General features: G+C 36.7%; 8 protein-coding genes across 10 annotated transcripts; 7 read left to right on the forward strand and 1 right to left on the reverse strand.

The window, feature by feature from the left end:
• The first annotated feature begins 58 nt into the window (after nt 1–58).
• Nucleotides 59–2,237, forward strand: LOC118433618. The gene is made up of 5 exons (XM_035845730.1): nt 59–772; nt 863–1,090; nt 1,169–1,452; nt 1,527–1,834; nt 1,892–2,237. Exons 1-5 carry the CDS (start codon nt 516–518, stop codon nt 2,000–2,002), a joined length of 1,188 nt encoding a protein of 395 aa, XP_035701623.1. The 5' UTR covers nt 59–515; the 3' UTR covers nt 2,003–2,237.
• Nucleotides 2,238–2,381: 144 nt separating this feature from the next.
• LOC110862606 (sulfide:quinone oxidoreductase, mitochondrial) lies at nt 2,382–5,469 on the forward strand. Its single transcript, XM_022111824.2, has 8 exons — nt 2,382–2,888; nt 2,950–3,058; nt 3,127–3,357; nt 3,455–3,557; nt 3,650–3,741; nt 3,832–4,041; nt 4,118–4,307; nt 4,384–5,469. Exons 1-8 carry the CDS (start codon nt 2,809–2,811, stop codon nt 4,689–4,691), a joined length of 1,323 nt encoding a protein of 440 aa, XP_021967516.1. The 5' UTR covers nt 2,382–2,808; the 3' UTR covers nt 4,692–5,469.
• Nucleotides 5,470–6,279: 810 nt separating this feature from the next.
• On the forward strand, nt 6,280–9,817 carry LOC110862629. Of its 2 annotated transcripts, none has more exons than XM_035845712.1 (4): nt 6,280–7,793; nt 7,864–8,115; nt 8,492–9,034; nt 9,139–9,270. In XM_035845712.1, the coding sequence occupies exons 1-3, from the start codon at nt 7,181–7,183 to the stop codon at nt 9,031–9,033; spliced, it is 1,407 nt and encodes a 468-aa protein (XP_035701605.1). In that variant the 5' UTR covers nt 6,280–7,180; the 3' UTR covers nt 9,034; nt 9,139–9,270. The 2 variants fall into 2 exon arrangements, with proteins under 2 accessions (XP_035701605.1, XP_021967540.1); XM_022111848.2 differs by having other exon boundaries at nt 6,284–7,793; nt 8,492–8,965; nt 9,139–9,817.
• A 625-nt stretch (nt 9,818–10,442) lies between these two features.
• On the forward strand, nt 10,443–12,769 carry LOC110862625. Its single transcript, XM_022111846.2, has 3 exons — nt 10,443–10,982; nt 11,156–11,422; nt 11,916–12,769. Exons 1-3 carry the CDS (start codon nt 10,685–10,687, stop codon nt 12,515–12,517), a joined length of 1,167 nt encoding a protein of 388 aa, XP_021967538.1. The 5' UTR covers nt 10,443–10,684; the 3' UTR covers nt 12,518–12,769.
• Nucleotides 12,770–13,651: 882 nt separating this feature from the next.
• Nucleotides 13,652–15,796, forward strand: LOC110862619 (bromodomain-containing protein 4). Its single transcript, XM_035845713.1, has 6 exons — nt 13,652–14,109; nt 14,179–14,402; nt 14,479–14,682; nt 14,755–15,145; nt 15,219–15,416; nt 15,485–15,796. The coding sequence occupies exons 1-6, from the start codon at nt 13,671–13,673 to the stop codon at nt 15,622–15,624; spliced, it is 1,596 nt and encodes a 531-aa protein (XP_035701606.1). The 5' UTR covers nt 13,652–13,670; the 3' UTR covers nt 15,625–15,796.
• A 119-nt stretch (nt 15,797–15,915) lies between these two features.
• LOC110862623 (mitochondrial ubiquitin ligase activator of nfkb 1) lies at nt 15,916–18,138 on the forward strand. 2 transcript variants are annotated; one of them, XM_022111842.2, is made up of 4 exons: nt 15,916–16,257; nt 16,859–17,064; nt 17,149–17,594; nt 17,659–18,138. In XM_022111842.2, exons 1-4 carry the CDS (start codon nt 16,108–16,110, stop codon nt 18,027–18,029), a joined length of 1,173 nt encoding a protein of 390 aa, XP_021967534.1. In that variant the 5' UTR covers nt 15,916–16,107; the 3' UTR covers nt 18,030–18,138. The 2 variants fall into 2 exon arrangements, with proteins under 2 accessions (XP_021967534.1, XP_021967533.1); XM_022111841.2 differs by lacking the exon at nt 15,916–16,257 and adding an exon at nt 16,497–16,783.
• Nucleotides 18,139–18,190: 52 nt separating this feature from the next.
• On the reverse strand, nt 18,191–19,987 carry LOC110862620. Its single transcript, XM_022111837.2, has 6 exons — nt 19,428–19,987; nt 19,001–19,342; nt 18,781–18,937; nt 18,611–18,724; nt 18,393–18,545; nt 18,191–18,323 (listed from the first exon to the last, which is right to left on the reverse strand). Exons 1-6 carry the CDS (start codon nt 19,891–19,893, stop codon nt 18,191–18,193), a joined length of 1,365 nt encoding a protein of 454 aa, XP_021967529.1. The 5' UTR covers nt 19,894–19,987.
• A 1,180-nt stretch (nt 19,988–21,167) lies between these two features.
• On the forward strand, nt 21,168–24,363 carry LOC118433616. Its single transcript, XM_035845717.1, has 4 exons — nt 21,168–22,288; nt 22,407–22,629; nt 22,754–22,852; nt 22,941–24,363. The coding sequence occupies exons 1-4, from the start codon at nt 22,235–22,237 to the stop codon at nt 23,120–23,122; spliced, it is 558 nt and encodes a 185-aa protein (XP_035701610.1). The 5' UTR covers nt 21,168–22,234; the 3' UTR covers nt 23,123–24,363.
• The last annotated feature ends 2,747 nt before the right edge of the window (nt 24,364–27,110 follow it).

Genomic DNA, 27,110 nt, shown 5'->3' on the forward strand with positions numbered 1-27,110 from the left:
TCATTTCAAAAGCCTACTACGAATCAGGACAAATCAATAATTTCAATTCGTTGTTGCTTTCTCCACCACTTGGCACTGTAAAGTATATACTTTTCATGAAAGAAGAACCATGCGTGGCTTGGCCTTGGGTTTGGATACGTGATATTCTGAAGGTCTCTAGCTCCAACGGCGTTCGATTACTTACTTCTTTGTATTGATGGCATACGATTCCAACCCTGAGTGAGGAGGATAAAGAAAAGAACTCATTTCTCACCTAAAGATTCAATTGCAAAAATAATGGAAAATGTCAGCAGCATAACACAACAAATACCTAGCAAATCCTCCCATAATAATAAAATCATACGTGTATGCACATATGAAATAAATGTGCGTATTATCAAACACGATGAAAATATATAACCCTTCATGTTTCCAGCGTTAAGTAAGTCAGTTGCAATTTACCACTTCAGGTCAACATATCACACCCTCTTTTTCCTCAGTGTGCATATTTTTCATAACGAAAGCACCATTTCAGAATGGAGGACGACCCTTATTCGACCGTTTGGCTAGAAGCGAAACCAGTTTCGCCAAGCAAAACAAAAAGTCCACATCCAAACTCGAAGCACTCAAAGTTTTTCAGTAAAGCGGGACAAAAACGGTTAAGAAAAATTTGGGATGATCATAATTTAGACGAGGAAGTCCTGTTTACGGGGATAGCTGAGCCGAGTGACTCCTTCATGAGGGAGAAAGTATCCGACTATGTGCAACACTACTTATTTCGGAGGGCGAGACGGTATTATTGCATTTTTACACACTTACTTTACGGTAATACGGAGTTTACGGCAATAAAAATGGATTAAATAGAAAAGTTTTTTATTAAAAGGTTGTCTATGGGTGGAAAAACGAGCAAATCTCAACCTGCGATTTATGTCGGTATGAAAGGGAAACAAAAATTCAGAGAATATGAAGACTTTATTAACAACATAAACAAGGAACGCGATAAAATTCGAATGCTTCATGAATCTGAGCGAATATCCGAGTTGCTGATTACAGGAAGGATTAAAATTGCGCCGGAAGAGTTTCAAGATATTTTTAAGGATCCTGTTTTCAAGTATTAGTTTATTTATGGCTACAATTTGTTTGTACTGCTGAAGTATTTACTAAATATGATAAAAATTGGATTTTGTAGAGTGAACCGATTATTGGAGTCCGTTAAGAAACTGGGACATTCAAAAATTAAAGTGGACGTGCTACCTTTTGAAATTCCAACAATGAAGATTAAAATCCTAGATGATAACTTTAAATTAAAAGATCGTAGTAAGATAGATGAGAAAAAATATGCCGATTTTAATCCACCTAGATCTAGCACAAGATTAAATTTAAGAGGAAATGATACTGTAGCAAGCATTTCTGTTAACTCTACATTTAACATTGCGGAATTGGATGCCGTCTCAGCATCTTCTGGATTTAATGGTAATAAAATGAAATATCAGATTATCAGTTGTTCAAATGTGTTAAATTTGTAATTTAAAATTGCATTTTTATAGAATTTAGTAATTCGAACCTGCGCGATTCAGAAACACCGTATAATAAAATTTCTACGTTGAGAGAATCCTCATCAGCAAGAATGTTTGAATCTCAGAATAATACTGCAGATAAAAGTTTCCTGGTCGAATTTCCTCCCTCAGATGATGAAAGAAGTCGCAGTTACAGCGTAATTTCTGAACTGAGTGATCAAGAATTATCTGCTTGTGCAGAGAAACAATTTGCAACGAAAGGAATTACTGGGGATTTGGAGATTTCGGCAGAATTTTCATATGAACATGCACCCCTAGAAATAGCCAGGGATCTAAATGTAAGTATTTGAGTAGTAGTTTAATAGATACAAATGATACATGATTTTCTGCTCTAGGATTGCAACTTGATGTACAAGTTGGCGTCTGACATCATTCAAATGTTTCAAAGGCAGGAAGTCGTCGGGGATGAGTGGATGGAATATTTTTCCCTCACGTATTTCAAATGACAAGTAATGCTTAATCAAATACAGATAATCTGCACGAATGTGCTGATATAGAAAATCGAAGTACAAATTGCTCCATTTCGATTGCGTGCTACAAAGTAGTTTATGTATACAAGAAATAATAATGAGTTATCAGATGTACTGTATTGGCGACTCAACATTGTACAAAACAACCTACAAATAAGAACCCAAGCACTGTTACATATGTCGCAAAAATAAATTATAACTTGGCTTTCAAGTGTTCAGTTGCTTGAGTACATGCAAATGTGCTAGAGCCCACTTATTGCATATTTTTCATACGTATTTAAGTACGAATTTTTGAAGAACCCATATTCTTGAACTTCTGCTTATTACATACAGTTGACAGTGGAGATTTTGGCAAGGGTTGCAAACAACTATTACCCACTTGTTTGTTAACCTGCCATGGCCATTATTACATAATTCTTACAATAAGAGATATATGGTGTTGGTTGCAAATGTTAAGAGTGCAATTCTCTACATGTACAAGTCACGTAGATGAAAATATGACCTTCATTTCATTTATGCATATATTTATACGAGGAGGATTGCCTCTGTGGTTATTGGGTGCAATCATGTTTAACTTTTATATGTAATGACAAATTATTCGCAATATTATGTGCATTTATAAGGCGAGCATGTACTGCTCATAGTCTCACGATCACAGGACACAACTGGAATTAACTTATTATTTTACAGAAAAACATTAAAGTGAGCAGTGTATTCATGTGATGTAATGTGATCAGTTAAATAATTTTATTTTATAAGTAAAAGTTTTTATCGAGACAAAAATGCTTTCCAAATCAACGCAAACAATGGTCTTGTCGACGATGGGGAAGAGATATTTTTCTATGAGCACGCCAAAATCAAAGTAAGAAATACGTTACAAAAATCACAATAATGCCATTAATTTAACTTTCCCATTTATGTAGGCACTTTAAATTGGTCGTTGTGGGAGGTGGTGCTGGGGGCTGCTCTATTGCTGCAAAATTCGCTCGAAAAATTGACCCGAAATCCATTGCTGTGATTGAACCCGCAGACGTAATATGCATACATACATAAATCCAAATTAAGTTTCTGTATCGGATGACAAATTGCTTAAATTTCAGATGCATTACTATCAACCGCAATGGACGATGGTTGGTGGTGGAATGAAAAAGTTGGAAGAATCTGGAAGAACGATGGAATCCGTACTTCCAAAAAGTATCACATGGCTGAAGGAAAAAGCCGTAGGATTTTATCCGGACAAGAATTTGATTCAGATTAGTGGCAAAAATCAAGAACCTATTCAATATGATTATCTCGTGGTGGCAACTGGTATCCAGTTAAATTTCAACCAGGTAAAATATGCAAAGTTATGCATTATCTCTAAACATACAGTGAGCAGGAGTTAATAAAACCAGGATTTGTGTATGTACAACATCGCTTCTTCTGTAGATCAAAGGATTAATCCAAGCTTTCGACACTCCTGGGGTTTGCTCGAACTATTCGCCTTTGTACGTGAACAAGACTTTGGAAAGTATTAAAGGATTTAAGAAAGGTAATAAATATCACAAACTGTGCGAGACAATGAATGCTCTAAATGAGAAAATAACTTAAAAAACGCAATCTTATGTATGTATACCTGTGTAGGGAACGCAATCTTCACATTTCCAAATACGCCAATTAAATGTGCAGGAGCTCCGCAAAAAATTATGTATATCGCTGACAGCTATTTTCGCAAGGTGTGTACTAACTTAAAGACTATGATATTTATTTTTTTAAAGAAATAAGTTAGTAATAACATCGCTTGAAATATTAAATTTTTTATGCAGCACGGGAAACGACAAGATGCAAATGTCGTATTTAACACATCGTTGGGCGTCCTATTCGGCGTAAAGAAATATGCAGACGCTTTGTGGGAGATTGTGAAAAAACGCGACATCAAAGTCAACTTGAGAACGAATTTGGTCGAAGTAATACCAAAAGAAAGGAAAGCAATTTTTGAAAATTTGGACAAGCCAGGAACAAGTGAAACGTTTGATGTGAGAAAATAATTATTATTATCACCATTTTAAGCAAACTTATCTCCTAATTCTTCATTGATATGTACATATTTAGTATGAAATGCTTCACGTAACACCCCCAATGGGGCCGCACGATGTTATGAAGACCAGCGCAGGTGACCTCGTTGATCCTGCCGGTTATGTAAATCTGAACAAGACAACCTTACAGCATGTCAAGTATCAAAATATCTTTGGCCTGGGAGACTGTACAAATCTGCCCACGTCCAAAACTGCGGCAGCCGTTGGTACATACATAAACGTATAATTTATGCATATCAAATTAAAATATGAATTATTTGCCCTACAATAATTTCCCTTCAGCCGGTCAATGTGGCATCCTTTCCCAAAACCTGTGGAGCGTAATGAACGGTAAAGATCCCTTGGGTCAGTACGACGGTTACACATCTTGCCCCCTGGTTACCAGCTACTCGACCTGCGTCCTGGCAGAGTTTGATTACACGAGCCAACCTTTGGAGACATTTCCTGTCAATCAAGCCAAAGAAAGTAGGGTAGCCTTCCATTTGAAAAAGGACATCATGCCTGGAATCTATTGGAATCTAATGTTAAACGGACATTGGAATGGGCCAGCAGCTTTCAGAAAGATTGCACACTTAGGATTTGGCAAGTAGGTTGCATTCGCGGGCGACCAAATGGTGGGTGTGGTTGACGCTATTAGAGGAGTGTTTTTGATGGAATTACATATCGCACTCGAAGTAAATTAGTTGACAGGTGCTATGCTATTATAAGCAATAAAAGCACGCACGCAACAAATTGACGTCATAATAACAGAAGTGATCCACTTACGTCTAGTTGGATCATATATGTACATACATAGGAAAGTATAACCTCATTTTTTACATGGACCGTGGTAGATTAGACGTTATTATTGTATCTGTGTGAATGTAGCACCCAATATTATCTTCTCTTTCAAGTAAACGTGAATGATATACCACAAATGTAATTATTTAATGAGCAGCTAGGTACGATACATATACTAATTTTTTGTTACTATCTGGTTGGAATAGATGAATTTAATAGATGGACGAATAGTGTGTTCATTTCGTTTTTATTGCACATTATTATGAAAATATGAAATTATTCCTCGTGCGTATGTGTGTTTTACTACAATTCTAATTACGCACATAATACAGATAAACTTCGCATTTTTCTGGAAAGTAGTATTCAAATTGGTATGTATATTTACGTATGTTTAATACTATTAATTATTAGTCAATTACCAACCTAAATCCAACCTTGAATATTGTCCAAACGTGTAAGTATTTGTTTTCCATGAAAAATATTTAGGATTCACGCCTGAATCAGCAATCTAACGATTAAAGAAATTATGCTGTAAGACTACAAGAGTTTATTATGCATTAAGAGAATAAAATACGCAATTTAAACGACGACAAATTGCTCATCTTTTTCATCGATTGTCTCCGCATTCCAATCTCAGCATCTTCACCATTACGAATTCTTAATGGATTAACACATGGATAATTTGCATAATATGAAGTGAGGTTGAACGAATTTATTACACATGTGTAATGGCCCAATATAGTTTTTAGATCGTGTGTACCTACGTACGTACTTTTTATAAAATAAGTGCACTAAAAATGTGTGAGCAATTTAAGAAGAGCATATATCTATATATCATCTATGTAAATTGCCTATACAAATTTTTGTGTCCCATGAGCAATTAGTCCTCTCTGGTTAAAATCACTTTTCCTCCCAAATTATCTTGTCCGCAAAACAATCACAGCAAGAAACAAGGGTATAAAACTAGCACTATTTACTAGCAGTGACCATTAATCGCTCATTCGTTAAAAATTCCAAATATCTAGACAATAAGACGTGGTTTGACCTTAATCCATCACACTCGCCGCTGATTTTGTTACGATGTGCAGACCAGTGGTTGCTAAAGATATTGTTGTGGCGTGGCGTGGCATGGCATGATATTGTCCATTACTGTTTGCAACTCAAGGCAAAAGATTTTATATGCAGCCACAAACTGCGCTTTGGTTAGCAGTTTGGATTCCATAATTATGTATGTGAGTATGTATTCATTCTCAATTAAGACTAGTGGTGGGAATTTACTGCCTCTTTTGCAGAAAACAATTACCTAAATTCTACCCACGATAGGATACATATACGCTGGACTGTTTTTATGTGATTAAATGGAAGACACGCTTGGCTAGCCGTGGCGTAGTCTTAATATTCCAGTAACTTGCATAAGTATTTAGCTATCCATCCTGGCAGTTCGTTTTAATGTTGGACGTAACGTTGCATGACCAAGCAACCTACCGGCAATGGTAGCGTTCTATTCATTATTGAGGTCGAAGAAGGAAAGGTCCACAATTTAGTGGGTACTTTTACATAAGTTCACATGTACGATAAGATTATATAACCAAAATTTCATTGGTAAAAAAAAAACATTTCACACACAATAAGACCAAAAAGTGGTGATGAAATTGAAGATTAATATCTCAATTTTGAAGTTATCGCAGATACATATTATTGATCTTGAGGATTTAATTATCTTATTGTGTTAGTTTATGATTTTATCAGTGCTAAATACAAGCGTGACTCATTTTCTGCACAGTAAACAGTTACAGGAATATTCTAAAATTATGTGCAAGAGCTACTCACAATTAACCGTTGTAGTCTAATCATCCGAAAAGTAATAGATAATCTAAGATTTAAAATAGAGTTAAGTTGTGCCCGTCAACCTTGCTAAATTTTGTAACGTTAGGCAATCTTGTTCAATGGTCTGAATTAATATCCAGCACCTGCTGCTTCATGATTTACGAGTGTAATAAGTATGCATAATATGGCGTTGCTCCGAAATTAATTTGACATAAAATGAAATTGAGTTACAAATACAAACTCAAATAAAATCTACGCATATAAATAAACCAACCAAACTGGATACAATTCTGTAAGAATCACCGGAAATCATACAACTTAAGTGTTATGTTAAGTAAATAATTTGTATCTCCGAAATCTGATCAAATTCCTTTCATGTGACGAGTGAAATGTCAACAATTGACAAGAAAGTGTATCGTTAATCCAATCCCACCAACATTTTTTCTTCAGTTTGTCCGATTTCAGTGTAAAAATGACGTCCTTCCAACAAGCGTTTGCAGTACACTGTTACATTGCAATAAGCGTTATCTTTATGCCCGTAAGATCTTTACCATTTCCAAAACCCTTAGCCGAACCAAATGCAAACCCAACCCCACAATTCCCCCCGATCGGACACAGTCAAAGTTCTCAGCATCTTACAATGTACAAACCGATTCAAATTGGTTATCAATCTCCAGCAGTTAGTAATAGTGGTGGTGGTGGGTTTAACCCTTTGTACCCAGTGTTCACCTACAATTATAACGTGTCTCACCCTCTAAAACCTTACGGACAACAGCCAGGCTCAAGACAGTCTGGCGTCCTTTTGGACTCACAACAAGTCCAGTATTTAATGCAGGGGCAACAGCGTCGTGGCATCCAAACTGGTCAGCCCTTACAACTTCAGTACCAAAGACAATTTCAACAAAATAAAATTTATGCCCCTGTGATAATTACGAATTCAAATGCTATTAAAAAACCGACGCAAAATCTCGTGGCTTCCGGTCGAGGAGCCTTTTACGAGACTGACAGTGAAGAACCTGGTCTTGGACTTCGAACGAATACTGTTAATGGAAGCCCCAGGACGCGTACTGACAAACTTATTCTCGGTAATTAAGTATAATTAGACATGTGTTTTTTCAAAAATTATTTTTAATTATTTTATAATTATCTTATTAGATCAACGAGTTCGCAGCCAGCAATCTTTAAGTTTAAATCAACAAGCATTTAACCAACAGAGTTTCCGATACCCAGAAAACGTAGCTTTTCCCAATATCAATAATCAATTCTCGCCACAAAGTATTGTTCAATTGCCGTACAATACCGGCATTACGACCACCCGGCCACCAATTCATGTTCCATACTTGACCACTCCCAACTCGCTCAAGAAACTTCAACAAATACAGAAAAATTCGCAACAAACAATCGCAGGTAGATAAATAAATGCATAAAGCGTACAATAAAATTTTCCAGTTTAAAAAAAAATCTGGAAAATTAATTATTACCATTTCCTACTTGATTCAACCTTGACTTTGAGAGTCATTTTTCCATAATACTTAATAAGTAAAACTGGTCTATTTAGTACGTACTGCGACGTAAACGTAAGTACGCAAATATTTCAGTGAGATATTTTCTCATCGATTTAATTGATACAGCTTAACTTCCACAGGTTTATGTTCAGCATAATAACACATATTTCCTTTAATAAGACTTAAATTTCGTTAAAATGATATGTATATTATACCAACAATAAGGACTAACTTTAACCAATTAACAAAACGCTTTGGCTTTGACCTTAAAATCGCAGGCTTCCGGTCTCACCTGGGTCTAATTAACCCTGCCAGCATCCAATCTACTTCCTTAATTGAACTTGATCGAAATTCTCTCCTGAATTTGAGCCCTGCCATAAGAAGTGGAAGAGTTCAGAACATCGTGGTTCCTGTATCCACCGCTGGCCAGACTCCGGCAGGGACACGACTCCTTCAACAGAACATCAACAGCTTGCAAAACCTCCAAAATGTGGTTGCCAACAATGTTTATGCTCACCAAAGGGGACAACAACTCTTCACTGGAAGGACTTTAGACGTGGATCTGTCCAGTCCAAATCTCCACATTTTGAAAGGAATCGCCATTACGCCAGAAAATCAGCGGGACGTTGGTCACTTAATTTTTACAGATCCTCGCAATCCTACCGTTCCGAATGGGGCAGTATTGGCTAGCACGGCTCAAAAGGTGTTTATTTTACCGCAGGGGGGCGACAATCTGGCTGCAACAGACTCTGGTAAGGTCGGCTTCATAACGCTTCTCCACCCATTACCAAACTACCACTTAACTACTCATTACTTTTAATGTAAGATTTTTTCAGAAACTTTTATGTACATAGTTATGTAGCTAGGACAGAAGGAGGGAGGAGTGCGGATGATAAAATTTCATAATTTTTTTTCTACATTTCAGAAAATGCAATCAATTTTGATGAGACGCCGGCAGAAATTGTTGTCACTGTTGTGGACGAGGACGATTCCAACTCTTCAATTCCTGGTACAAATAAACCCACCGAGAAGGGAAAAGTTATCACAAATTTTTCCCTATTTTTACTTCCAAGTTCTTACAAAAAATGTGCTGAGGGCTATCGCAGAGCACAAAGTGGAAAATGCAGACTAATAATTAAACTCAGGGGGGGAAATAGGGTTTATTCTGGGTAAATTTTAAATAGTTTTTAAATAATTTTTGAGCAAAATTTTAAATTTTCGATTAAATTATCTATAGGAAATATTAATGTTATTCTATTGTACAGGGTTTCGTGTTTTGTTAATAAATGTCCTTTCCTATATGAAAGTTAATTAAAAAGAAATGCAAAATATTTAGCATTCAATAATAATAATACTGTTAACTGTTGTTGATTTAATGCAAAATTTATTGAACCGTAAGCAGAATGTTGTTCCAAGAAATAAATAGATACCAAGTATGTTAAGGTTGAACTGTGTTCAGCAACCAACAAGTTATTAGTCACTGGTATTCCACAACAAAGTTGACGGCAAATAATCGACCCAAGTGATCTATTAATGTGTGCAAAGTTTATGTATGCAAAATACCCAATAAATTCTGATCAAATTATTGACCCACTACTCCATAACATATAACTTTCTTGTGTATTTACTCCTGATTACTTTGATATACAACATGCGTCATCAGCAAAGTAATCAGTTCGCAAAAATCTATTAATTCATTTGTTATTATCTAATATCACTGTTCATCACAGCGTAATAAACGAATGTATGCTTTGTTTCTTATAGTTGTATAAATCAGAAAATGCAATTTAATTAGCGATTACTTCAAACCCAGAAAAAACATTCGGCTACTGGCAAACAATGCAAAGAAATGTGATGTGATCTATGTATTTACAAACTATATCATGATCATCATTAAGTGAGAGGAGTACCTACGTCAGAGAGGGTGATATATAACAATAAATAATCTGCCCTGTGCAAAACCAAGTTGAGACGAACCTGATTTCATTTTATGGGAATAATTGCAATCCTGTATAAAATATTATATGGAGTGAGTATTCCATTATGTACAACGGGTTATGATATTCTTTTTATGAAAAGCGTATTAAGATTGCATATCGCAAGCCACCTTTTTCTTGACGTGCAACAATTTTACCTGGTCGCATGTGTATCCTACCCTCCTGCGAAGTAAGTAAGTAAATACATGATATTTATTTTCGCAATAGCTTTTCTACGATACAATAGCGGCTGCAAAATTCTTGCGGTCAGTCACGGAAAGATCTTCCCGGAGTCGACATTACCACAAGTCGAGCCAAAACAGATCATCATAATCGCAATACACTTTGATTAAAATATAATTTCAACCCAGTGAATTCAACAAAGTGATTTTACAGCAACATACATACATACATTATTTAGTTGTACTTTGGATTCCCAATCAATCAAACGTCAATTTTAGCCACAGACAACATAAAACCTGACCATACTTCGAGATGAGGGCCAATCTCCTAGTTTTTGTCGGAATAATTTCTGCATTAGTGTCGAGTGCAGCATTGAAGCCTTTGAATGATAATAATAATAACGTGGACAAGTTAAACCTCTTGGGCAAGCAAGGTTACGAAGTTATCTCCGACGCTGAAGAGATTCTCACGCCAGTGTCGGACAAAGACAATGGCGTGGATTTGTCAGACAGAGAAAAGTCCAAGCCTGAAGTTTTGCTTTACGGAAGATTTTATATCCTAAGAAAAAAGGGGAATTTAAATGGATGGTACAACAAGTTCGTAAAACCAGGTATGAAAATATGTGTCTAACTAAATAGTAGACAGTTACATGGGATTGATTTATGTAGATTGAGTCTGGTACAGCATAAGTCATGAAATCTCACGGTCATGTCTGCATGAAAATTCACAACCAGTCTTTATCCTCAATCTTTAACTCATTTATTTAATTATATGACTTTCCAGAAAATCTTTTCAAAAGTTATCCTGCTTCCACTCAGCAATATTTCCAGTACCGGAGTCAACTTGCTTCTACGCCTGCCACGCCATGGCAAATGCCTAATGTTGGTCTGACGTATCGAAATCGCTCCCCAATAATTCATTCCACTTCTAAAGCTGCTGTTGCTGGAAGAAATGAGGATAAGGATGCAAAATCTCATAATGATGCTATCTTTTTTCCTGGCGATGCGGAATCCACGACCACAAAGAAGTACTTAATACGTCGAAATAGTGGTGAGTTGCGTTAATTTTGCTTATATAAGATTAATATTGTGAAATTCGCCGTTAGTTGGAATAGGTTTTTTGTATCCCTCAATCATTTTTCGTAGAGAACCTCAGTCGCTATTTGCATATGTCCGTCGTTTAAAACCTTCCGTGACTTTTAAACAAACAGGTTTCATTTGCACGGGATTATTACAGATTAAAATTGGAATTGGAGAAAAAAGATGGTTCATTTTTCAGTATTCACGTGTTAAACAATTTCATTTCACCCTTCATTTTAGTGCTTACTTGGACTTTTATGCAAACCAGTTAACACGCGAATGTGGAAATTCCCATGAACACTTTATGCGTTTAATGCAAGACACTCTACATAGCTTCAGATAGACATATCACTTCTTAAATAACGCAAAATATGTAGATTGTCGTATATATGTATATAACCATCCTATAAAAAATGAAATGCTGCAATTATACATAAAATGTGTTTACTTTTCTCATTTTCTAGAAGCTCCTTCCAGATTACCTTCTGAAAACGAACAGCGTGACCAGGAGGATGCTCGACTAGGACATAACATCAGGAAATCACAGGCTTCTGGGAAATCTTCACATACTTTAAGCATTTCAGAGAAAAAATCCTCACTAGAAGCCAAGCCTGACAAAGTTGTAAACAATTTTGACCATATGACCTCTGATGAATTCGTTAGCTGGATCAAAGACAATTTGAACACGGATCAAATTGATCATTTGGTTCAAAATTCTGGCGAGGAAGTGACAACAGCAACGTCTGATATTCGTTACAATTCTTTTATCCTGGTCCCTGGGTTGAAATGTGTGGAAGGCGAAAGAATGAATCATCGTGGCGTTTGCACTCCAAAATATGTACACATTCCATCACCTCACGACGCCAAGATGAAAGCTAAAATAAATCAGGGAAATACTAAAAAGAAATTGTTCGAAGTTTTGAAAACCTTGAAAAAAATGGAAGCTGATTTGGAAGTTGCTTTGGAGGAGTCGGAAACATCAAAATCAGAACAAACGACGGGAAGTAGTACGAGTGACACCGATTCAGAAACATCTACAGTTTCACAAGTGGAGACGGAAAGCTAGAATTTGTGGTCATAAACTTTAAGTTAAATATTTCGTGTTCATACATGAACTCAGCTTTTTTCCTCATTTACATTTACATTACATTATACATACATACACTGTCCACTTATTGTTATTAAAGATTTCAGTATTGTCGAGTGACAATAATTGAGAAGGATCGATAGTCTGTGATATTATGATATATTATATAAGCATTTACTACTACATAGACAATTTTAATAAAATCTGAATTAAGTAATTGAATGAACAAAATTAGCAGTCAAACACTATTTATCTCACTATTTACACTGCATACATCGAATCATCTTAACTAATGTCTCGAAGTATCTAACTGCATTCGAAAATATTTTCATAACAAATATGCAAACGACGCTAGTCGAATGTAAATCAGATTTCAGATAGATAACGCTTACATAAATAACCTGCACGTGTAAGGCATAAATGAAACAGTAAACTTAGAGGTTTTCCAAGGTCGCCCGGATAAATAATTAGTGATATAATTATCATTCCATCACCTAAAACAAGAGCACGCCGGAAATCACGCAGGATACAGAGCTACATGAGTAAGAAAATTGATATGCGTAACAAAAATAATTTATAATTTACACCATGTCGCCTCAAAAATAATTTCTAAATTGGTGATGACTCAGAAGATGAAATGTATAAATCAAATTCATAAAACCAAATGGTTCGGTTGTCCAGTCAACGGAATTTTATGAAAATAAAGATTTTGAGAGTTTGACCTAAAATTTTTGAGCATGAAAAAATTAATCATTTTTAAAAGATCGAAACGCCATCATCCCCACACTGATCACTCCGCCCACTCACTTAAACCAAATCACTGCGACTATCATAAAGTGCTACATCATATACATACATATTTTCATCCCCAAAGAAATCAAACATCAATGGAGCGAGGAGACGGTTTTTGGTCGACTGGGAACAAGGGGTGGAAGACCCGTCGAGAACAACAGGACGCATACCGGAAAGCTTTGGATAATCAAATTCAGGAACGGAAGAAGATTGGGGATCAAGGTCGTCCTAAATTTCGAGGTATTGAAAAACAAATTTCCGTATTAACGTCATAGTTCAATAATTTCGACAAAATTTTCCAGTGCCCGAATCTCCAAAAATTGACCCCGTTCAGCATCTAATGCCATGGTTGAACGCTGCTGGAGGACCTCCAGCTTCGGAGCAGTCACATCCACCACAACCACAACAACCTGCTCCAGTCCCTCAAGTCGCTCATCAGTACCTTCAACCTCAACAAGTGTACGGAACACCTCCGAATCAACCGGTGGCAAATTACTACTACGTTTCAAACCCAGTCCTCCCCCCAATCCAACAGCACCAAGGACAAGTTGTTCAACCGCAGCCATCTGTAATTTTATCAACCCAGCAGCAGCAGCAGCAGATACACCCTTCCGAAATCAGCAGAGACCAACAAGGTTCCTTCGCCTATTTTGGGTCGTCGCCGATCCCTCCCCCACCAGCTTTTGTGAGCAACCCAGCCGTCTACTCGACAGCGTATGGAGGAATGGACCCGGCGTCAAATGCGCCAGTAATGACGCAACATCAGCTTCCTACTCCAGGTATGTTGACCATGTGCGATCCCTATGCATCACAAAATAAATAATTTAATTTCTGAAATTTAATTGCAGGATATCATCACATTCCTGCTCCTGTCCCTCAGCAGCAGCTGCCTTACACTCATCCTCAACCAATTCCAGTGCCACCCCCACCCGCTGGTCCAGCACCGTACCACACCGCATCTGACAATAAGTTGAGAGAAGACCAAAGGTCAAACCATGACACCACTTCTGGAGTGGCAGCGTATCGACAAAAGTCTGAGAAAGATTTGACCAAGAAGGTTCACGTGTCTCAAGTACATACAAATTTTATTGAACCACATTTGGAACTCTGTAAATTAGTATCAATGATTCTCAATTTCATATCTCCAGACTTCTGAAGAGTTGCCCAACTCTCAATCAAAAGATGACTACCGGATGGAACTCGCAAAGCAGGTGGACGAAAAACGGAGGAAGGACGAAGAACGTTTAAAGAGGGAACAAGACGAGGAAGAACGCCTGCAACGCAAAATTAGAGAAGACCAGGAACGGTTACAACGTGAGCTGGAAGAAGACTTGCGACGAGCGCAGGAAAAGGTTAAATAGCATTAAAAAATAGGATTGACCTATACAAATATTGACATAAAATTATTTCATCTTACTTTTCAGGAAGAAGACGAGAAACGCAAAGCTTCTGAAAAAGTCAAAATTTCCGAATTAGCCAAGAAAAAGTTGGAGGAGGAAAAGGCCGAGATTGAAAAACAAAGACAGAAATCATACGCAGAGCGTCAAGAACAACTGAAAAACGCTGCGTCCAACTCTCGAGCCGCCCTGAGCACGTCACCCTCTCGATACTACCATCGTGACAATTCCGACCCATCCTGGTCATGGGATTCGACACCGGTACGATCCATCAAGAAGGCCAATAATGCTGCCCACTCGGAGGAAGGATCAGGAGATGCTACTAACCAATCTGAACATAATCGTCGAAATCCACAGCAATTCTCACATCCTCCCAGCGTTAAAACGAGTGCGAGAAGTAATCGTTCTTCAAGAGCCGGTATGAAAACATAACAAATTATTTATAGCAATTTAACATAATTAATCAACAAAAATACATAATTAATATCTAGAGTATGACGATTTTGAAGACACACAACCAACTTCAGCATGCAGTTCGAAAACGTACTCAGTTTCAGAAAGTTGCCACGAAGATCATAACCACGACCAGAACTGCTCTGGAATTCCTTCCGGTTTGAGTAAAAGTGCGGAAGAGGTCGGTCCAACGTCCACGGAAATGATGATGTGCCCCCGTTGTGCTCGTTCATTTTGTGAGTTAAATTTCTGAAATGAAGATAATTTACGTTAACTAACTCAAACTCTGTATTATATTATGTAGCTTCCTCTGACATCGCATATCCGAAATCCGACGTCGAGCGTCAAAAAGTTCTCAACTTCTTGGATAACATTAAAAAACGGTTAAGAGAAGATCAGGACAAGGTCATGAGGATGAGGGATGGCTTTGGATGGACGCGATAGGACCAGATTTATCTATAACAGATAATTTTTCAAATGCGAAATTAAGTGAAGTGTTAATTGTACGTGAATCTATGTAATACTACAATTTTATTGTGAAATACTGTGTAAAATTGTGCATAAATTAATAACAATCTGTTAAACACCGACATAAGTGAATAAACAATATACACGATCCGGCTTGCAATGCATTCATTCATCGTAATCTTTGTTCGCCAGTAAAAATCTCTTAATCATGCAAAGTTGTTTAACCATTGAAAACAGCAATAATTAAACCAGGCACAACTAACATACTAAAAATACATACATATACAAGTGTTTATTTACTATCTTTACTCTTCCCGTTTTTGCTTTTAATTTTTTTATTTTCATTTTACAAAATATATTTACTACTTTTGACCATGTACTTGCAATTCAAAGTCAATGTCCTACATTTAATTGTTTTAATTAGTGGTGTTATTATGTGATTTTTAAAATTGTAGCAACATGGACTTATTAAAAGCCTTGATTGAAAATCTTCCAGCAGGAAGTTGTCTCATTTTGACAGAGTTAGTGGTCACCGGTCTCAATGCGTACGTGGTTTATGGAATGCTCAAAGCTTGCAAGGCGTCTGCTACCGTATTGGACACATTGCAGGTAAATATTATCATATTGTTATAAGTACAACTATAGCTACAATAAATAGTAAAACTGACGCCTAACCCCCTGTATTCATTCATTACATTCATTACAATCATATCAATGAAAATTAATCAGACTATGTAGATCTCCTTTTAATACTTATCGCATTCCAGATATCTCAATTCCATAGCCAAATCACTAGTCAGTTTCATTCAATAAAATTATCTTGCCAGAAACATAATCTTGTCAGATGAAAACAGGAAAATGCAGACAATCTACGTTAGACCAAGTATAATCTGTGTTACCTGTCTGAAACTCATCCTCAGTGAATCTGGAAATTCTTAATTTTTTGGATGTTACTAGAATGGAGATTTCGAATAAAATACAAGCCAACTTACTTTTATCTAGTGTCATATTCATCGAAATTCATTATCTTGTATTAATCTTCTATTGTGACTCCACCTTTGTTGGAGATGCGTCTAACCTTGAAACATTGTTCACAATTGATCGGTCAGCCCCCTCATCGACACACTTGAAAAAAGTGAATTAACTTGTACAAATATCAAAATATGATCAATTGAATCTATAAAAAATATGTACTTGAATATCGACCCAGGGTATTCAGTCTTTCAACGTTGGAAGGGAATTGGCACAAGCTGTTGATGATTCGCCGACGCAAGCCTTAGAATATGTCGCAGTACGAGGGAAAGTTTCCGGGTATCAAGATCCAGTGATCCCTTCCTCAGCCTACGGCTTGCCCAGCGTCATCAGGAAAACCAAGAATTTAGAAATTGTATCGAAATACGCTTGGGACTTATCCATGTGAGTTTACAATTCCTGTCAGCCAGTTTAGTCGTAAGAGTATTTAATTGCTCGCTATATTTTAAACTTCTTTTGATTTTTCAGTTACACTATGAACGGAAGGTCCTATGAAACTTCAGAATTTTCTCCCTTCCGACTCCGACCAATAACTGAAACTCAGATCTCATTCGATTTTAATGAAACATTTGCTCAACAATGTGATAAAGGAGGGAAGATCTGCTCGGCTGAGATGATATCGCCAAGTTTGATAATCAAAGACCTCACACAGCTTCACATGGAAGGTTTGCTCAAGATACTTCCGACCTACTATGAAACGGTGGATGAACCGAATAGCTCTTCCTTCAAAATATTAAAATACATCTTCGGACTTACAACTCCTGTGGGGATTAAAAAAACGGAAGCTTTACTCGCCTGTGGTGAAGTGATCACTGCATTTGGAAAAGTGCAGAAAACTGGGGAACACGAATATACGCTTATTCCTCCAATGCTCTCAAACTCGTTGTATATTCTGACGCCAAGTACTTATGAAGGTAATAATTATTTTTAGATTGTTTTTGTGAGTATGAAATTGAATTGTTAAACTAATTTTTACAGAGATTGTGGATAAGCACTACGTAGAACAAATTACGGCCTATCTGAAACTACTGTTTGTTTCCGCTGGAGCAGTTTTCGTATTATGGGACCTCGTTAGACGGATGCGCATTCTTTACAAGTCAATCTATCCTGAAACAATAATACAAATCGAGAACAAACACGACACCGTAACAGCAAAGAACACTGTGGGTGAAACTTTGAATCAACAATTGTGCATTGTATGCCAAGAAGCGCCACGAAATATTGTGTTACTAAATTGTCGGCACTTTTGCTTGTGTCAAAGTTGTTACGATATCCTCCAGAATCGAGGTCAAAATTGTCCTGTATGTCGAAGTAATGTCGAGGGAAAGATTGAAGTGTTTGTTTCTTAATAAATATTTATTTGTCCGGTGCAAAAAAAAATATATGTATGTAAGTACTTGTGAACACTATTTTTATTGGGGATGTGTTACAAAAATAAAATTCTACAGTGTCAAAATATTGTTCGTCATCGTCAATTAGAGTGTAGAATTTGTAATCCAAATTAATTGTATTATTCCTTGATCCGTGTATAACTTTTCGTTCTCATGCTGTGAGCATAATTACTCTGAATTTTAATCCATTCTCGAACCATGGATTCTTTGTCAATCTTTTTTTGTGGTAGTAAATCTTCGATTGTCTCGTCCCTAGATGTCAATAAGGTTAAATTTAAAATCCGATGTTGTGCTATAATGGGAGATAAGCAAAAAAAGTACGAGCGATCTTCTTCGACATTTCCGTTAGGAGTTGGTTCTTCTACTGCTATGAAATCAAGTTGGACTTCTAAATCTTCAAAACGGACGTTTTTAGCTCGCTCGTAACCCTCTCTGGCGTGGTTGGTATTACGAAACTCGACTACGGCGTTTCTCCTAGGAAGTTAGTAAATATGTGAAATTAAGTGTTACGCAAATAATAATAAATTTCTATTTCTTACATATATCTGTTCAAGTTGTCACGAATGAGGGTTAACTTTATAGCCCTTGCTTTAGGAAAAACTTGCTTCAGATCGTCAATGGTGGAACTCAATGGTAATCCGGTGATTTGTAATCTGAAAATGAGTGTCATAATTAAATATTTACACAATTTCTCAAACCTTAAACTTACTGGGTTGTCGATTTACGACTGGAGGTAGAAATTGAGTCGTCTTCTTTCTCAGAGGCCTGGGACACCTCGTCAGCGTCCTCCATCTTGGGGTGAAACGGCGTTGCCGCACGCCTCTTAATTTTCTCGTTACGGTTTACTGTAGGATCTGCGGGTGGTTCTTTGAAGAAAGGTGACAATCATTACCAAAATAGCTCAGGAATCATAATTATCAGAAAAATACCTGCATCACTATTTGACGCCGAAGACTTTTGCAAACTTTCAGTTGATTTTGGATTCTTAATGACGCTTTTCTTATGTTTTTCTCTATAAGAGCGTTCTACTCCCCGATTTTTACTCTCGCGTCTTTGTCCAAATTCAGTTTGACTTGACCTATTAATCTCGGTAATGGAAGGCTCCTTCTTTCTAGATTCTTTACACTTATCAACTTTTCGACAAACAACTTCCTCCTCCTCGACATCAGTGATTTGTTCGTCATTCTCGGAATTATCGTCGGTGAATTTGACCTGTGACTTTTTCTTGCCATTACGAGGAATAATGTCTGCAATGAAGGCTGATGCCACGCCTTTTAATTTAAGAATTTTGTATATGAATGAATGGTACGACTTGACAATGCTAATTAAGTGAAAATGCTTCAAATATTTAATTACGGGACATTGGTCTCCCTAACCCAGCCAGAGTTTTCGAATACACCTTTTCCGGTGTTAGGTTGTGGTTAAAAGCCCAGTATGGATTTAATAATGAAGTCGCAGAAGTATTCTTTTGCTGATTTTTCTTATTCGAAACTGCGTCATACTTTTTCCTATCGCGTAAGGAATCTTCCGAAGAATTTCTGCTTCTGTTTTGTTCCGCTATTTGTGACGCAGCCTGTTCTCGAGAATGGCGTTGGAGCGACTTTGCAGGTTTGAGCATTTGTTCTCGGGACGTGTACCCTTCATTCCTGGGTGGACCTTTGGGAGGCAGTTTCCTAATGGTGGCGTCGTCGTTGGAACTTTTTTGCGTCGAGTTGGATCCGGAGCCATTTTTTCCACTGGAATCGAGTTGACTGACATTTGATCCAGATTCTGTGTGGGGTAAGACATGCTTAGGCGTCAGCTTAACTTTAGTCCTCGGCATGATTTGTTTGTTGTTTTACGACGATTTATGATGTCGATAACATCAACAGTTAACTACTGGTTGCATACTACTATCTATGAGAAATAAATTTAGAATGTGCGGAATTTATGTACATACTAAAAATTTTGATTTTAAAACTCTGTCTGTTGTCTAAATAATTTTGGTGTATGAATTTAGCTGTCTACTTCATTAAGCCACAAATTGCATGACAACTTCGTCAATTTTCATATTTTATTTTTTAGGCCTTCATACTTTTCGACAGTTCTGACCTGGGTCTTGAAATGGAAGAGAAATTGGACTATCAATGCGAAGTAAATGTCTGCGTATTTTATATTTTATTAATATTTGAATGGAATTTATATTTATCATCATCGAACATCACTAATAATATGCGGCTTGTTTTGTTGAATAAAGATTTAATTGTGGTTGCGTTATCCTGAACCTGCGGTTCTCACTTCTATAATGAAATTTAGTCTGATTTGATTTTTGTGGGGATAGAAATGTAGAAATGGATGAGGAGTTGGATAAAAATAAGCTTTGGAAAGATTTCCTGCGCCAAGAGCTGGAATTATACAGTGATTAGGGGGACGAAGAATTTGTGAATATTCCCATGGATGACTGATGTAGCTTCGGTAGTAGATATTGGTATTTCATGGAATATTCCTTCTAACAAGGGGTATAAAATTTTGATCTCATTCTGTATGAAAGTATATCAGTTAGTGTTATTTTGTAATTTGCATGAAGATCTTTTCTAACTCAAGTTCATTAATTTGTGTTGCTTCTTTCTTCTGCGATTAAATTATGTAATTATGCATTTGATCAGAAATGAAACATGTTTCATTACAATGTAATATAGAGGTGGCAACCTCTATATTACATTGTATTTAGCTATGATTGTAATTACTAAATAATAGTTAACTAATAAATAATACCATTTTTGAACTTCGAACAGATCGCGACTCTTCTGATGTAAGCGAAAGTTATGATACTATCATCATGATAGTGGTTCCAACTCGTACGGTTCTGGTGAATGTTTTAGGAACTTTTCTGTCCCTGATGAGTCAGAAGATCAGACAGACAGACACACATACAAGCCGCTTTCAAAAGCCCTGACTCGGGACAACGCTACTTTTGTATTATAATCGTATGAATTTTATATTATAAAGTACAACTACGCAGAGCCCGAGCCAGGTGGCACACTCGTCGGTTGATAATTTTTGTAATTTCCGAGTTGGCACCTCCGCCTCCACCAAACCATTTATACCGAACAAGTCTATCAAGCCCGCCTCTGCGGGCCGTGTGCATAATGGAGACGTACAGCTAAGGTTCCTATTACGAAGATGTGCAAGATAGGAACTATTTGAGTTTCGCTTAAATTTTGTGTTTTAAATTTATCAAGTTTCTCGGCGTATCAATATCCTTAAACAATATAACCTTTCTAATTTTCCATGTTCGGGTGCGAATTCTTTGAAATTACATGATCACTGAACACTCGAAGGGTAACATTACCCAAAACTGCACGTAATTTAAGGTCATGTCCGCAAATTGCCCCTTTAATATTCCAGCCGTCAAATTTTCACCAGAATTCAATAGACAGATGTTTAAATAATTTTTAGACTTAATTAAAATCTACATTAATATTTCTCACAGTAATATTCATGACCTGGTGCAAGATAATTTAAGTACATTAATCTAAATTTGTAGTAGGGACCACGTCTGGGATTAACTGTATTAATACTTCGCCTTGTAAATAAAAAGTAAAATGGCGTTCCGTTGCATTAAAGGCAACCAAAATTATTCTGCATCAATTCTGCAAAAAACATAAATACGTCTTGAGCATCGAATATATTTCCTAAAATAACACTCAAATAATTATGCATAATTAGAATATCATATTTAAGCTACACTATAATTATCACATTATCACATAAAGCATGTGAGACACCGCCGTATGGTTGAGCATTGGACGCACAATAAAAAGGAACTGAGAATCTTGAGGACCAATAACAAAATGGTGAGCTGCTTACCGCGCGAAATGTTTGTAAACATTGCTTGTTGGATCAGCAGACAAAATTGTCAGTCTCCCGAAATTCATTAGAAACAATGGGTTCCGTTTGCTTGCTGGATCAGCAGACAAAATTGTCAGTCTCCCAAATTTCCTTACAAACGATGGGTCCTGTTTGCTTGCTAACTTACATATCATGCCACACCTCACGAAGAGAGCCGTCAGCGATTCCCCACTCCCACTTGGATCGGAGCACCCGAGCAGTACAGAGCTCTCTCGATTTTAAGATTAAAATTGCTCAGGAAGTTGTACATTTAATTACAAAATTAAACGAAAATGAACTCTCCTTCTTCTTCAATTGGATCTTGTTCGTCGACAACTTCAAAGACGGTAAGTAATTGAAAATTTTTTACGGTTTGACATAAAATAAATACTACTTCAAATACGCTCAGTAATTTAAAAAATTTGTTACCCTTTAACATGAAATAAATTTATTTGATCCTCTTAGCTTTGCTTAATTTGCGATGAATTGCCTGCAATGTACACCATCGCAGCGAACAATAATGCTGGGGATGGAACAAAACCATGTGGCCATCATTATTGCGTGCAGTGTTTGATTAAACACGTGAGTTCATCAGCGAGCGGGGATCAGTTCTCGCCCACCCATCAACCTAGATGTCCGTTTTGTGTGCGGGATATTTGTGGCTTCTTGCCGCTGGATTCCGCCAATTGTAAGTAATCATCTTCCTAAATTAATAATTTTACTTATTTACTTACTTTATTCTACTTTTTATTTTTACTTTTATTTTACTTACTTATATTGACTAAAATTATATTTGCTAATTATATTTTTAGCCTCATTGCAACTTGTTCGTCAAAAGGATTTCGACGGTACCATTGGAGAGATTACAAATCCGTACACGGATGAGAAACTGATGGGAACGGTTTATCAAGGTGCAAAGAAATATTTCTCTTAACTTTGCGGTCAAGTCCAGTTTGTAATTTTAATAGTATAACTAATTGAAACCAATTTATTTATTAGACTTGACCTACTTGAGCATCCTTCGCATGGAAGAACAAATCCCTCCAGTAATCCCGTTCGAGAAAATGTCCCCCGTTCATGCGGAACCCAGCTGCCCACCTCATCGATATACTTGCGTGGAATGTGATCTTCATTTCCTGACTGTTCAGGGAATTGTCAGACATGAAGCACGAAATCATTAGCTGCCATCGTTATCAGCTGCGAACTTGGCTCTCCCTTTCCTAATTAACCTTATTATCAGCTTTCAAAATTTTATTTCGATTGGATTTTTAAATTATTATATGTACTCGCTTTCAAAATTATATTTCTATTTGGCTTTTTAAACTTATTCTATTCGTGACTGTTCCAAAATTCAAAATTTTTAATTCTTATCCTTTGGTACCCAATTAGGTTCGACTCAAAAATATTTTAAATAGCTAATCATAATTATTAGTATGTGCGCGTGGGTGGAAGTAGGGCGTTAGTTATTATAGTAGTTTTTAGTCATAATTTTAAGGCAAAGTATTTAAGGGTAGGTTAGAATTTTTGTGGGAAAAGGGTAGCTCACCGACTATGCATTTAATCTTTTCGATCCCCCTTAATCTATAATTTTACCCCCAATAATTTCAAAGGTCCATCCCGTTAAATGCATGGTTGGTGAGCACAGGGTGGGCCCTCCTCTTCTGATTTATACCCTTTTGCAGTAGAGGCCACAAACAATGTGCATCCATTTTATGAACCACAAATTGAATCCCACCCCTTTTTAGTTAATGAATTTAGTATAGTTTATAGTTTTTAACCTGGGCAAGTTCCATCCCCATTAGGTCCAGTTGTTCATAAAATGGATGCACAATGTACCACGCACATGTTTATTTAATATTTTTATAGAAATTTTTTGTACAATAAAATATCAATATTCCAATCAATTTATCAAACTCTCTATCAAACTATGTAAACTGGCGAACAATTTTTTATAAACTTGAACATTTCATCAAGCTTATTAGCAAATTAGTACTTCTGTGGTGGCGAAATATGAGTAGCCAACTCATTTGTCGTCAACTGCTAGGCTGTTCGGGTCTTTGCTAATTTTATTTGTATTAAGCTCTCAACTTTTGAAACTTTATTGTGGAATTATGCCATATGGAGTTTCATCGGAGTTATCTTGTTAATGAATTTCTAAAACAAATTAAAACACATTAGTAACATTTTAAATTTGAACAAAAATTCATCCATCTAAAAAACCTAATAATCTCCAAATGTTGTCATAGTATGTTCAACCTTAAAATTACAGCGACGAATAAATATAGGTCATGGAGATTTCCTAAACACTTTCCAGTGCTACCGATATCATTATAATTTTTTATTAGGCGCCATCCATAAATTATGTCACGCAAAAATCGCGATTTTCAAGACCCACCCCCCATCCTTTAACATGTGTCACATAGGCACGATATCATTGGAGCCTTAGACCCACCCCCCCATCCCTTGCGTGACATAATTTATGAACGACGCCTTATTCCACTAAGAATCCTATATGCGACTTATGCGTGTATTACTAACCAAGCTTTAAAAAGTTTAGAAATACATTTTGCATGTAGAATTTGTTTTTTACGCAACGGGCTCAGTCTTACAATCATTGCCCGGTTGCGATTAAATTGTGAATTTATTATAAATATTATATCATTTTATTTCTGAAGTACATCCTTGAAGACAACATTCCTCGTGAAAACCTTATTTGAATTTTCTAATAATTTTCCTTGCTCGGTCATATCACGTACATAAACTCTAACGTCTGAGGACCTTCTAACTCTTGAAAATGCAACGTAAAGTTGTCCATGACTGAATACTGGAGTAGCCAAATAAATTCCAACCTTGTCCAAAGTCTGACCTTGGGACTTATTAATAGTCATAGCAAATGCTAGCTTAACAGGGAATTGCAGTCTTCTTAGTTGAAATGGAAGATCAGAATCTGCTATAAGGTCAATTCTAGGGATAAAGACTATGTTTCCCTCAGCTGATCCTGTAAGAACCTTGGCAATAATCAAGTTTGGCTTTAGTTCAACAACAACTAATCGTGTTCCATTGCACAACCCACGCTTTGTGTTTAAATTTCTCAGTAGCATTATGAGGGAACCAACTTTCAATTTTAGTTCATGTGATGCTGATCCAGAAGGATTTAAAGTATTCAGGAATTCGGTCGGGTAATCATCCCTATCAGAATCCTCGTCTGTCATAATTGAGTCAGTACTTAAATATGTCTTGCATTCTCCTTGCAGAATTTTCAAGACTTGCTCGTTTATTTCATCAACGTCTGCATTCGTGGGGCATAAAATAGCCATTTTTGAAAATTGCTCTACTTTTTCAGGAGTTAGAGACTCACCAAAAATATCTTTAATTATATTTTCTGTCGCCAGCATTGCTTCTGGAATTTCTATTAAACTATCTTGTAATCCGTCCACATTTGTCAATTCACCGTTACCAAGTTTAATTAGCCAATCACTGTATTCCTTATCAAGTGATCTTACATTATTATTCAATTTCAAAATTTGAAATTTCCTCCAAAGGTGACTAAATTTTATGCTTGCCTGGACAATTGATACAGCATCACCGTGTGGGATTATTGGCAATGTTTGCCTAAAATCACCTCCGAGGAGTAAAACCTTTCCTCCAAATGGAAGATCATTTCTCATAATTTCTTTCAACAGCCTATCAATGCAATGCAAAGCATGAACTGATGCCATCGTTGACTCATCCCAAATTAGCAGTTTAGCGGTCCGAATTAACGTCGCATCATTCGTAGTCATCTCTATCGATGAAACTGATGTCTCGTTTAAATTCAATGGAAGTTTGTATTGGGAGTGGTAGGTCCGTCCTCCCTTTAACAAATTAGCAGCAATTCCTGTTGATGCAACAGGCAATGCAATATCACCTTGCCCTCTAACGTAGCTTAAAAGTGTTTTATATAAGTAAGTTTTCCCACTTCCACCAGGGCCGTCAAGGAAAAAACATTTTTCAACTGGTTCAGCAGAGTTTATTGAGTATTCTATTGCCTCAAATGCACTCAGTTGTTCTTCTGTCAATGTTGATTTAAGATCTTCCGCGACGCCACGCTCTAACTCAATATCTACAATATCATTTAAATTCAAAGGCAGATGGGAAGGAGGGTCCTTTAGTTTGTAATCAGAACACTTTCTCCCATGTGTAATAAGTGTTTCTGAAATATCCCTTAGCGCATATGACTCACACATATCACACTCTTCGTCAGATGGATGGCCATGAACTCTTACAAAATCCTCGGTAAGATTTTCTTTATGTTCATTCCATAGGCCTGTCATGTCGGAGGTCTCTCCAAATACACAAATATATGCAAAAAGTTCTCGCAGCTGACGTGGCATTGATGCATAAGCAGCATCATTTAATGTATCATTCCACACTGTTTGATCGCAAATCAAACCTCTCGCCTTAGCAACTTCATAAAATGAATCGTAAGCATGTCCTTGATATTTTAGAAGGTCGTCATAACTTGTTGGTCCTGCTACATGAAGTAGCAATAACCTCAAGAAATATCTCTCGCCATCGCTCATACTCACAGAATACAGACGTCCGATAACTTTGTCAGTGTGTCCATCTTTACGACGAACCCATTTATTCTTTGCATTAAATACGTAATACTCTGGAATTTCCGCATACTTGTATTGCCTGGCTTTTGGATCTTGGGTATTTAACTCGAAGAATGCCGTTAATGTAGAGTCTGTATTTTCTGCTTTATGAATTGCTTCTTGAATTTTATTAGGATCGAATGACACTCGTTTCTTGCCTGGTAACTCAACCTTTAATCTTGATATGGAATGAGTTCTATCTTGCATAGGGAATCTGAAAATTCTCCAAGCTGCCTCAGGAGGACTGACATATCTTGAATCAACATGTGTCTTAATCTCATCTATTCGTAACTCAACTTTTGCGCAATCGTGTCCCTTATAAGCGTATTTAAATAAATATTTAACGCTTCTAATCGATGCGCAAATTTCAACATTGATATGACAATTGTATTTTAAACTTAAGTATGGGTTATATGGAACAACCCATCTATTGTCAATTTTAATATTTTTATTAGTCACAACTGGTTCTAAATTGCGTCGCCGGTAAAACGGAAATCCGTTAACGTTAGCCAAAGTTTCATGTTGAAATGGT

The sequence above is a fragment of the Folsomia candida genome, unplaced genomic scaffold (genome assembly GCF_002217175.1).
Source record: "Folsomia candida strain VU population unplaced genomic scaffold, ASM221717v1 Fcan01_Sc063, whole genome shotgun sequence".
Classification (NCBI taxonomy): domain Eukaryota; kingdom Metazoa; phylum Arthropoda; class Collembola; order Entomobryomorpha; family Isotomidae; genus Folsomia; species Folsomia candida.